Consider the following 13,100-nt stretch of genomic DNA (forward strand, 5'->3'; position numbering starts at 1 on the left):
TTCATTTAATTAGGAAAATACCATATAAGCAGGAAAAAGTGGGCTTCTTGCAAATAAGACTACACAGACATTTTGATCAAAGTAAATGCAAAAAAAAAATGCTGAAAATGTAATGTTTTTTTATGTTGTAAATAATGTGACTGTGTAATACCGCTTGTTCAATCTGTCTTTCTTCTGAAATGTGTTATTGCTGCATGAATAACCTAATGGCTCCACAAAAATGCTCCGTTGTTTTCAAATACCACCATTTATTGCATCTCTTACAGACTCCAGTGATGCATTTCACGTTTCAGAATATTTCAGATCTTGATGTATAACCAATAATAAAGTTTATCAAGAAAACCAGTTAATTTTAATAATCCAAGCAATATTTGGACTAGTTGATGGCTGCTCCACGCAGGTTCTTCATTCATGCTACTCAGAACTATGGACTTGAAAAACATTTCAACAAGCTTCAGAGTCCAGCGTGAAGTCCAAACACCCCATCTTAACAAGAGCATAGACAATAATATTAATTGGCAAATGTAAAATTAAAACTAAGAATAAGAGTTTATGTGTGTCTATATGTAATATGTAACACAATTAATAAGTTAATATGTAATGAGATGTTTTAATGTAATTATTCTGGGAAAAAAATATCTCCATGCTCTAAAAATAAATTTCTTCAATAACTCGACTTTCCCCAAACTGTTTGTATCTCATGTCATCCAGAATTATTTTTGTTTGGACATGCATTACTATAAAGGTACAGTGGGGCAAAAAAGTATTTAGTCAGACACCAATTGTGCAAGTTCTCCCACTTAAAAAGATGAGAGAGGCCTGTAATTTTCATCATAGGTATACCTCAACTATGAGAGACAAAATGAGGAAAAAAAATCCAGAAAATCACATTGTAGGATTTTTAAAGTGGGAGAACTTGCACAATTGGTGGCTGACTAAATACTTATTTGCCCCACTGTATGTTCAGATATAATGGAAAGTAGGTGATCCAAAATTCTGATTAATAAAGGGATATGCCAGGAGTTTTACTTGGATATCTAAAAACTGTAATCTTGTCGGAATTTACTGGGTTATGAAAATCAGGCGAACATGTTTACATGACCAAATTCTAAATAAACCTGGAAAAATCACACTTCATGTGATCATGTTAAACATTAAACTGAAGTTACAATGCTATGTGCTAGACTGGGCAATGAATACAACACAACATGTTCAATACCATCAGCACAAGAAAAACTGCCTCCACCAGCTGTAAACAAAACACTGATCAGAGAACAGATTCTTATGTGGCAGGGATTTGTGGTAGACCAAACTCATCCACCAGAACGCCATCCTGAGAGACACAAATATGCACTGAGTAAATCACAGACAAATAATGACGAATGATAATGAATATGAAGGTTTTGTCATTGAAAGTTTTATCAATTTAATCTGTACCTTATTGGTTTTAGTGTCGCTGGGCATTCCTTCAGGAATGGAGGGTGCAGACGAGGCTTCATCTAAGTAAGAGCTGTCATCATCCAGCAGTAATTCATCTCCCAGAGCATCCAGCTCTGCAGCAGAGGAAAAAAAGTGAAGCTCTAAGCTCCATACACACACACACACACACACACAGAGAGAGAGAGAACTACCTGCTTCTAGTTCATCCTCATCGATCTCTGGTGTGCCATAGCTGCGACTGAGAGCTTCCTGCACCTCGTTGGCCTCATCCATCATATCTTCCAGTTGATCCTGCAGGTCCTATCAGTCACAAAGAATAGTAATGAAAAGTGTACCTTATTACCACTGATCATCAATCAAAAATATTGCTTAAAAACAGCCAATATCAAAATGATTAGTGTATATACTTCAATCTGATCCATTTTCACTTGTTTATATGCTTTCTTCATTTCTTTTGCTCCAATCTTCATTGCCTCCACCTACAAAAGAATAAAACTTATGAAGAATCTAACAGTTAAAATGAATAAAGATGAATGAATAAATTTAATTAAAAATCCAATAGTAATATATTTTGTTACTGATAATATGGACACATATTATATATATATGTGTGTGTGTGTGTGTGTGTAGGTGCATCTCAAAAAATTTGAACATCGTGAAAAAGATCTTTCAAATTTCAGTTCGAAATTGTTTTTGTGTAACTTATTTCAAAAAGTGAAACTTTCATATATTCTAGATTCATTACATGTAAAGCAAAACATTTTTATTTTTTATTTTGATGATTGGAGCTTACAGCTCATGAAAGTCAAAAATCCAGTATCTCAGAATATTAGAATATTTCCTAAGATCAATAAAAAAAAAGGATTTGCAAAACAGAAAAGTTCAAGTTCTTTAAAGTATGTTCATTTATGCACTCAATACTTGGTGGTGGCTTCTTTAGCACAAACTCCAGCATCAGTGAGGTGTGGCATGGACGCGATCAGCCTGTGGCACTGCTGAGGCACTATTGAGCCTTCAGTTCATCTGTATGGTTGGATCGACTGTTTCTCATCTTTCTCTTGAAAATATCCCATAGATTCTCTATGGGGTTCAGGTCAGGCATGTTAACTGGCCAATTAAGCACAGTAATATCATGGTCAGCATACCACTTGGAAGTGGTTTTGGCACTGTGGCTAGCTGCTAAAATCATGCTGGAAAAGGAAATCAGCATCTCCATAAAGCTTGTCAGCAGATGGAAGCATAAAGTGCTCCAAAATCTCCTGGTAGACGGCTGCATTGACTTTGGACTTGATAAAACACAATGGACCAACACCAGCAGACGTCACGGCAACCCAAATCATCACTGACTTTGGAAACTTCACACTGGCAGCTTGGATTCTGTGCCTCTCCAGTCTTCCTCCAGACTTTGATTTCCAAATGAAATGCAAAATTTACTTTTATGTGAAAAGAGGACTTTGGACCACTGAACAAAAGTTCAGTTCTTTTTCTCCTTAGCCCAGGTAAGATGCTTCTGACGTTGTTTCTGTTTCAGAAGTGGCTTGGTAGCCCTTTTCCTGACGACGTTTGAGTGTGGTGACTCTTGATGCACTGACTCCAGCTTCAGTTCACTCCCTTTGAAGCTCTCCCAATTGTTTGAATCGGCTTTGCTTGTCAGTATTCTCCAGCTTGCGGTCATCCCTGTTGCTTGTGCACCTTTTCCTACCCAATTTCTTCTTTCCAGTCAACTTTGCATTTAATATGCTTTGATACAGCACTCTGTGAACAGTCACCCCTTTCAGTAATGACCTTCTGTGACTTACCCTCTTTGTGGAGGGTGTCAATGATCGTCTTCGGGACCATTGCCAAGTCAGCAGTCTTCCCCATTATTGTGGTTTCAAAGAACAAGAGATACCCTTAATTTATATTGTAGGGATGGTCATTTAATGAAACTCAAATGTAAATATTCTAATATTTTGAGATACTGGATTTTTGACTTTCATGAGCTGTAAGCTCCAATCATCAAAAATAAAATAAAATAAACGTTTGAAGTGTTTTACTTTACATGTAATGAATCTAGAATATATGAAAGTTTCACTTTTTGAAATGTTACAAAAAAATTACTTTTTTCACGATATTCACATTTTTTTTAGATGCACACACACACACACACACACACACAATTTTGATTCCCACTGTCCCAAATAATATATATTAGGAAAATAACACATAAGAAGAAGTTGGATCTTAAATAATAAATAAACAAACAAACAAACAAACATTTTATGCATTAACAGTGCTGGGAATAATATGGATAATAACAAGACTTTACTGTTGTTTTGGTGTCCTTTAAAGACTGGATTGTATAGTTGGCTTGTTCCATATTAAATGACTGCTGGGAAAGCTGATCTCTTTGACCTTCATACCTGCATAATACAGCAAAAACAGAATTTAACATTATTATTATAAAACAATCTTCGATATTGAAATACACATTTCACACATTACAAATGAATATTAGTATAGGGAAAAACTCACATTCTCTTTTGTTTCAGTACTCTCATCGCCTTCTGTTTCACTGCATTCTGTAAAGAGATTGTTCATTTTATGCTTACAGAACTCTGTATGATTTATAGTGGGGTCCAAAAATCTGAGACCACATATAATGAAGTAAATAAAGTAAATTTGTGAACTTGAAAACTTCTAAAGGTTATATAATGTATAATAGTATATAATATAATGTGTAATAGTAGTTGGCAAGGCAACATTTTTCTTTTTCATTTAAATTATATGCTACCTCAATAATAAAGTAAAATTTTAAAAGAAAAACAAAATACAACAAAATGACTTAAACCTTAACTAAAATAAAAAAGAAATTAAAAACTATCTCAGTGATACTAAATGTATACTGGCAGGAGTTCTGCTATCATATGAGTACATACACAACTAAGACATTCATGTTAATTTTTCAATTAAAAATTAAAATTGATTAACAGGTTGTTATGTTGATAATAATGTACTGAAAAAGCAAAACAGACTTTTGGATCTCACTGTATAGTTAGAATGAGAGATTGCATTATTGCATGTTGACATGATATCAACTCGAGTTTTTGATGCTCACTTTTGAGGGTCCATCCCTCATCTTTTTCATCTGGTCCTTATACTTCATTAGCTCTGCGTCGATTCTCGCTATTTTCTTATCGATGGACTCGATCCTCGTATCCACCTATAACGGGAACAGCACACACAGCATCCACAGTACATCCATGTCTGACATGCAAACACCAATCAGGATGCTGCACTCATGTTCTGGGAGAAAGTCACAACAATACACTACTTACATTGCCTATGCAGTCAGAAAGGTTAGGAGTAGGCGTTTTATTGCTCCGTCCGAAAATTCGGTTCATTTTGAACGGGATTGACACTTATTTGCTTTGTTAAGGTATTTAAATGCTGATCACAGCGGGCTTGTTCCGGTTGGTCGTAGAATACACAACATAATAAAAGTCACGGTTGAGGATTATCATCCGCTGTTTTTCTGTTGGGTCCCATTGGTAAAGCTTGAGAAATTCCCTAGATAGCAACATTCTAAGGCTATTGCTGAATTTGTTTCTCTTTCGTCTCATTTTTCCCTTGAAATTGTTTCGTCACATATCTTTTAAACCAGCCAATACCAACGAATAAATAAATGGATTACCTAAATATTGCTACCATTGGTTTACTATTATCAGGTTGATATATTTCATAATTGATCTGATATTATCATGAATGATATTTAGGCTATTATTGTAATTTTTAAATAATATTTTTTTTTACATTGTTCGTTTTTATGTGTAGCCTAATTAAACTTTGAAAATAAAATATTTTGAGTTTTTAATTTCAGTTATCTATCAATTAATAAATGCATTGTTTTAATTTACTGTAGACAATCTGAGACATCTGACTGCTGCATTCAAAAAACGATTTTTTTTAGCAACATTCAGAACGTATTCCCTATGTTTATGTAACCAGTATGATCTGATTGTGTAAATTCACTCCATTCCAGTCAGAAAAGATGGTAGACTAGTATTTCAATAATAATAAAAAACAAATGATGGAGGGTGTACGTACAGATAAGTCATTTTCTCTCACAATATATTTGTAATTACACACCTCACAGATTCCAAGGAAATGAACTGTTCATGTTCCTTCTCTGGAGCTGTTCTGACAAACAGATGTTTCACAGTCTCACAGAGTGACCTTGAAGCGCTATGTTTATCCATTAATGTCTACCATGGCAACGTTAACACTTCATCAGACTTACCAAGAACTAGATTTAACTTGGTAGCCTACTGACAGAACTGTCTCTGAAGTGTTAATGTGCACATAATCTGACAAGGTTCTGGACAACTCTGTAAAAAGAAGCCCTTTACTTCTCTGTTCCTTGAAGCCTACCATCATTTTAACTTACAAAGCACGTTGAATGAAAAATTATTTAATGCACCTTTATAAGGACTGTTAAAAAAAAAAAATCTGCCATCCTTTATTAATCTTCATGTCGTTCTAAAGTGAGGAATTTAACAGAATGGCTCCTATCCACTTGTATTTGGAAATGAGCATTTGAACTACTAAATATCTCTTTTGATGTTCCCTGAAAGATTGAAAGTCAGAGTGGAAAATCTAGAATTTATATCTTTTGATAAACCAAACATTTATGTAATCTTCAATGGATGTTTTATATTAATTCCATAATGTTTCATTAAAAAATATATCAATTTTAGAGAGAAAATATATATATATATATATTTAAATTAAAGCTATAGACACAGTGTCCATTGATCATCGTGTCTTCCTCTATGACGTATCTGAGATGTTCTCATGATACTGACAAGCATCAACGGTGTGGAAAAGAGAATCTCTTGCTGTTTGAAATAGGCTATAAGATGCACAATAGGTTGCCATGGCGACACTGCCTTTGTTACGTGGCTACGCTTCTTTCATCTGGCTTTGTTGTCTTGAATGATTTTTCAGACACATCATTCAGTCGTGACGGAAGAAAACCCCATAATTGACATCTCTGAACAGAACATGAACACTAATTCTTACAGTTCAATTTATTGACAATATTGTTTTCAAATACAGGTCATTTTAAACAAGCAAGGTACAACTGATGGCATAGCAAAGCTCAGTTCATTTCAAATAAATTTTTTTTCTTCCAAAATTGCACATATTGAAACACAAGCTGAGAAACAAAACTTGCTAACACATTTACAATCTGCCGTGATATAATAGTGTACATTACTGAAAGTACAGTGGAACTTATAGAAACTTCTCTCACTCTGCACTTCATTGTCCTATAACACCATAAAGCATCTTAGATGACTAAATATTTGCAATAGTCATATATATTGATTAACGAAAAACCAAAGGCACAAAGGGCATTACATTTTTCAAAAGAATTGTGCAATTCCTATACTGTTGTGGCAAGAGCAGTGATGACGTCATAATAAAGGAACAGAACTACAGTAAAAGATTGCATTTTTACGAACGTCAAGAAATATATATATATATATATATATATATTGCCATCACATCCTAAAGGTAACATTACACTACTTACAAAAATCAACTGTTACATCAATAATGTTTTCTACCACGGAACTGATTTTGTATTTTCTTTTCATCATAAATTGTATTCACATAAACATTACTCAGAGATCCCCGCATTTTCACCGTCAAACATGCAATTGAGCTGTACATCTTTTTTATAGGTCTAGAGAAATGATAATACACTGTATTAAGCATGAACAACCTGACTAAGTAGATTCAGTCCTTTAGTTGGTTGTTTTAAAGCCCTATTCCCAAAAAAACAACAACATATAAATCCGTAGACTCCCTCTAAGGCAACTTAAGATACATAATCATTCATAATCCTTTTCAGACATAATCCTTCAATCTAAATCAAATACGGAGAATATAAAGCACTTATCAAACAGTAAGCAGTCCCGAAAACACTACACTCACTTTACTTAAACTGCTGTAGACTAATTTTTTCCCCCACCATTACAGATATATAGTTTCCTGAGTGATAATTATGTGACACTGTTGATTAATATACATTGATTTATACATTTATATATATATATATATATATATATATATATATATAACAGACACATACATACAGTGTTTTTGTTTGCAGTTTTTGGCTACACTATTTTTTTCATGTCTACTCAAGCGAAACTATAAGTTAGAATTCAAATATGGTGCCTAATATACTATATATCCCAAAGGACTTATTACGCAAAAGGATCTTTGAGCATGACGTTTGATTGTGAGGGACCAGATTTTAATCATTTTAATCATAATCAAATATTTGGTCAATGGACATTCAAAAAAAGCAATAAACTAGATTTGAATGAGGTGATACACTGTAAAAATGATCATATTTTAACGGAAAAAGACCTGGTGATTTCTTAATGGTAATTCCCTTACTATACCAGGAAAAACTGTAATAATGGGACAGTTAATAAATGTACAGTTTGTGGAAGTGAAAAAAAACCAAGTGATCCTATCATTTACAGTGAAAATATGTCAATTGACATTCCTGTGTGACACTTCACATTTGATGGCATTTTATTGAAATAACTGTTTCTTCTTAGTTTTTTTCTTATCGGTTATGTACATTAGGGTTTTATGTTAGTAAACTAATGGTTACTACATTATTTTAGAGTTATGTATATTAATGTGAATCTTCTGTATATTAATATTAATATTAACCCCTTGCGGAAAAGTTACCTGTGATAAGCTTTGATTCATCATGTGGCTTTCTCATTAACACTTTGTGTTTTTGGTGGTTGTCAACATATAAAAGCATAAAACATATTTTAAAATTTCAGTAGGTTGGTGTTTTAACATTATATCAGTTAATAAAATATAATGTATGGGTTTTTACTGTAAACTTTTTAAGTTTTAATGTTTAACGTTTTACAGTCACGTTCTTATTCATAGCTTTCAGTCACGTAACCGGTTCGAAGACCTGGAGGGCAAAACATCCATAGAACTGCTGGACAAGCCTGTCAATTTTCCATCTTTTCACAGCCGCAAATATTTAGATCACCTCTCAAAATAATAAAACAAAGGTATGTGAACAAAATGCAAGTTTTGTCCATTTGCAATTAAGCACCCACCATATTAAACAGTGTGACAAAACGTTGTGAAAACACTTAAAGTGCCTTCATTTATATTTAAAAAAGTAATATTCTCTATATTAATGATGCATAGTTTACATAGGCAAGCAGATGAGGCCGGAATATGAACGCAATCCGCTTAATGGTTCAATGTTTTCCTTCTAATGATTTTCTATGGGAAACCATTTAACGTGGAACTTTGCACATTGTTTATATTCTGGCTTCATCTGCTTGCCTGTACAAAATATACACACAATCAATAAGGTGTTTACTGAATGTCGCCTTTTAATATCTGCGTTCTACTACATTACTACTTACAAACTGCGTAAAAATAACTGGTGGTCAGTGGAGCAAAGCTTTGTTTTGCCCTCCAGGTGGGCGTTCCTATAAGGGTGTGACGTCACGTGAAAATAATCAATAGCGCACTATAAAAAAAACTTGACCACTTGACTACTTATATGACGTATTTCCTGTATTTGGTATATTTCCTGTAAGTGTTCAAGTGAGCATGAAGACCACAAGTGTGTGTCGAACTTTTCATTACCTTATGGGACACACTTGTAGAGTTGTAAAAATGCAAGTGTTTACATAGCTTTATTTTAATTTTAAATACTTTGCATTTTAAAATCAACTTCTAAATGTCTGTTCAGTAGTCCCTATAACATGACAATTTTAATTTGTGGTCAGAATATAGCCTTGTCCAAATACCCACACTATTCTTTGCACTTGACCACTTGACTACTTATATGGCGTATTTCCTGTATTTGGTATATTTCCTGTAAGTGTTCAAGTGAGCATGAAGACCACAAGTGTGTGTCGAACTTTTCATTACTTGATGGGACACACTTGTAGAGTTGTAAAAATGCAAGTGTTTACATAGCTTTATTTTAATTTTAAATACTTTGCATTTTAAAATCAACTTCTAAATGTCTGTTCAGTAGTCCCTCTAACATGACAATTTTAATTTGTGGTGCTTCTAATTAAATGATAAAAAGCAGTTGCAAATGTTGTACAAAATAAATATCACCACTACTCATCTTTGCACCAATAAAACTTAAAAACACAGTTTTTCTACCAAATTATATGTAATATCTAATTATTATATTAATAATTAACTTGCATTGGAAAGGTTTCCGTGACCTCTCGCGAGATCTCGGCAAAAAGTCTCACGATTTATTTCCAGAACATGATGCATGATGAGATACACTAAGCCTCGAATAGTGCTCCGGAGCGGTATTCAAGATAGTGTGGATTTAATGTGCGTTAAGGGCACTGCGCTTTGGCGTTTTTAAGACCTGGGACAGTCTTGCACACTTACTTCATGTCGCGCGTACGTGCTCTCAAGTGGCCAAGACTGCAAGTGTGGGTATTTGAACAAGGGGCACAAGTGTCTGTCGAACTTTTCATTACTTGATGGGACACACTTGTAGAGTTGTAAAAATGCAAGTGTTTACATAGCTTTATTTTAATTTGAATTAAAATGAATAATTAATAAATTAATAATAGTGTGCGCTAAGAGCACTCTGGCGTTTTTAAGACCTGGGACAGTCTTGCGCACTTACTTCCTGTCGCACGCACGCGCTCTCAAGTGGCCAAGACCGCAAGTGTGGGTATTTGAACAAGGGGCACAAGTGTCTGTCGAACTTTTCATTACTTGATGGGACACACTTGTAGAGTTGTAAAAATGCAAGTGTTTACATAGCTTTATTTTAATTTGAATTAAAATGAATAATTAATAAATTAATAATAGTGTGCGCTAAGAGCACTCTGGCGTTTTTAAGACCTGGGACAGTCTTGCGCACTTACTTCCTGTCGCACGCACGCGCTCTCAAGTGGCCAAGACCGCAAGTGTGGGTATTTGGACAAGGGGTATGTAAATACAAAACCCCTTTCACACAGTAATACCAGTAAATTGCCGTAAAATTACCGGAACGACTTTACTGGTAAATTCAAAAATGCACTGTTCACAAGGGCAATGGTGTTCCGTCTTTTTTCCGGTAAAGCACCATTCACACATCGGTTTCAAATTACCGATAAATTCTGTGACAAAATCTAACGGAAATGACCTCTAAACGGCTGTGCCTCCAGGTGCTGTGTTTGTAAACATGGAGGGGAAAACGCGGCCAGTGTTTTTGTTGATGTTTTCGTTTTTGTCAAAAGTTCACATTCGTGCAGCTTCTTTTGGCCCAGAGACATCACATTAGACGACTTCAAACCGAAATGCACAGCGTGGAGTAAATGCGCCATCTGTGTCAGAATGTTATGAAAAGGGCCTGGTCACACATGATCTCTTTACGGCAATTTACCGGTAATTTTCCAGTAAAATCTGTATGTGTGAAAGGGGTAAATGATTTTTCTAAAAGATCCCTTTTTGCTCTAGCAATAGTTAGCCCATTTTTCTAAAGATAAAGGGCACAATCTCTTCCTCAGATGGCGGTGGTGATCTGTGTCAGTCCCAGGTCATTTGAGTCCTCTTGACCATGAAAGGATGACAGCTCCACGGCTAGTCATACGGGTCGACCTTGGCCCCTGTCCCCTTTGGCCTCTGCTGGGCATGTGTGCTCGCGAAGAGTGCTTCTGACCCGACTGACGCCGTGCCTATCCCCCGTGGTCCGACCTGGGCAGCAGAAGTCCCTGAAGCAGCGTTTGAAGTTCTCATCAAGGAAAGCATACAGGATGGGGTTCAGGCTGCTGTTGGTGTATCCCAGAGCCACACAGAAGAAGTAGGCGGCCATGACCGCAGTGGTCTCCGGCACTCCGGGCGCAAGAGCTTTGACTAGAATGAAGATGTGTATGGGCGTCCAGCACACCACAAACACAGCCACCACAACCAGCACTAGACGGGTGATGCGTCTCAGGTTGCGGTCTTTCTCCCGGGAGCCCGACAGCAGACGTACGCTCTTGAGACGCAGGACCATGAGCGTGTAGCACACCGTGATGATGAGGAGAGGAGCCACAAAGGCAAAGATGAAGACACAGATCTTCATCAATGTGTCCCAGTAGATATACGGGTCTGGAAACTGCAGAGCACATTCTGTAGTGCCTGCAGAAGAAATATAACAGCAGCGGTTAATTATTAATCAGAAGTGAGGACAGCTTAATCATCTGTGCTGTAATGAAGCCTGTGGGAAGGAACAATAAATACATTAGGATGGAATAGAGAACTCACAGTACCATCATTTACCGTAAGATATTTTGGATTTCTTCCTAAATGATAATTAGATGTCACTGCTGATTATAATACATTGATTTATAGATATATAGATAGACAGACATATGATAGATAGATAGATAGATAGATAGATAGATAGATAGATAGATAGATAGATAGATAGATAGATAGATAGATAGATAGAGTTCAATAGTCAATAATTATTTAGGTTATGGCTGATAACCGATAATTGCCGATATAAAAATATAATTGAATTGTCCTAATAAAGAATTAAATCAATCAATCAATAATACACTAGAATGTTTCAAAATGTTATACATTTTCTAGCATTGTTAAAAAATAAAATAAAAATATATGTAAATTAGGCATCACAACATTATAATATACAGCATGAAAATATTAATTTTGAGATTTGCTAAAGATTATATTTAACAGTGTTATTAATTTATTGGTATCTTTAAAGGTTAACTTAAAGTGAACATTAGATGATGGGTGACTAACTAACCCTAAATACCTAATATTAGCACAAAAAAAACAAGTATTAAATGCCAACTACCAATATGGGTAAAAAAAAATGGGGGAGGGGGTCAGAAAGATTTTATTTTTAAGAAATTCATAATTTTATTCAGCAAGGATGCATTAAAGTAATCGAATGTTAAAAAATATTTATTCTATTTCAAATAAATGGTGTTCTTTTAAAGTTTCTGTTGATCAATGAATCCTGAAAAAAAAGTATCCACAAAAATATTAAGCAGCACAACTGTTGTCAACATTGATAATAATAAGAAGTGTTTTCACACGCCCAATAAACATATTAGAATGATTTCTGAAGGATCATGTGAAACTGTAGACTGGAGTAATGGCTGCTGAAAATGTAGATGTGCCAACAGAGGAATAAATAACATGTTAAAACACATTAAAATAGAAACACGGTTATTTTAATTTTCAATAATATTTGAAAATATTACTGTTTTTTACTGAGCATAAGAGAGTTCTTTCAAAAAACTTTAAAAAAATCTTACCAATGCCACATTTTTGAATGGTAGTGTATATATCATTCATCCCTACCATTGTTTGTTTGAGTGCTCCCAAGAACCATTGCAGGGATCCCAGCAGCCGAGGACAGCACCCAGATGAGGATGTTGATGATTTTAGCTTTCATCGGTGTCCGGAAATCCAGGGCCTTGATGGGGTGGCAGACGGCCACATAGCGGTCCACACTCATCATAGTCAAGGTGAAGATACTAGTAAACATGTTATAGTAGTCGATGGAGATGAATGCCTTACACGCCACCTCTCCAAACGGCCAAGAGATCAGCAGATAATCTGTGCTATGAAAGGGC

At 35.2% G+C, this 13,100-nt stretch overlaps 2 protein-coding genes across 2 annotated transcripts in view; both read right to left on the minus strand.

Moving 5' to 3' along the window:
* Window positions 1-963: 963 nt before the first annotated feature.
* LOC107586329 (charged multivesicular body protein 5-like) lies at window positions 964-4,902 on the minus strand. Its single transcript, XM_016273633.1, has 8 exons — window positions 4,758-4,902; window positions 4,538-4,642; window positions 3,955-4,001; window positions 3,749-3,842; window positions 1,848-1,919; window positions 1,632-1,740; window positions 1,438-1,553; window positions 964-1,333 (listed from the first exon to the last, which is right to left on the minus strand). Exons 1-8 carry the CDS (start codon window positions 4,821-4,823, stop codon window positions 1,283-1,285), a joined length of 660 nt encoding a protein of 219 aa, XP_016129119.1. The 5' UTR covers window positions 4,824-4,902; the 3' UTR covers window positions 964-1,282.
* Window positions 4,903-10,920: 6,018 nt separating this feature from the next.
* LOC107586336 (delta-type opioid receptor-like) overlaps window positions 10,921-13,100 on the minus strand; it is a 4,946-nt gene continuing 2,766 nt past the window's right edge. Inside the window, exon 3 of the mRNA XM_016273646.1 lies at window positions 10,921-11,628. Coding sequence (XP_016129132.1) covers window positions 11,093-11,628 — 536 coding nt within the window. The 3' untranslated portion in view covers window positions 10,921-11,092. The remainder of the gene's footprint in view (window positions 11,629-13,100) is intronic.

The sequence above is a fragment of the Sinocyclocheilus grahami genome, unplaced genomic scaffold (genome assembly GCF_001515645.1).
Source record: "Sinocyclocheilus grahami isolate Dianchi unplaced genomic scaffold, SAMN03320097.WGS_v1.1 scaffold5.1, whole genome shotgun sequence".
In the NCBI taxonomy this organism is placed as follows: Eukaryota; Metazoa; Chordata; class Actinopteri; order Cypriniformes; family Cyprinidae; genus Sinocyclocheilus; species Sinocyclocheilus grahami.

Bases quoted from the DNA above. Each gene is read 5' to 3' on its own strand.
- LOC107586329 (XM_016273633.1), bottom strand. From the start codon at position 4,823: ATGAACCGAATTTTCGGACGGAGCAATAAAACGCCTACTCCTAACCTT. The intron at 4,643-4,757 runs GTAAGTAGTGTA...TTCCCGTTATAG, and splicing joins TTTCTGACTGCATAGGCAAT to GTGGATACGAGGATCGAGTC. The intron at 4,002-4,537 runs GTGAGCATCAAA...ATCTCTTTACAG, and splicing joins TGAGGGATGGACCCTCAAAA to AATGCAGTGAAACAGAAGGC.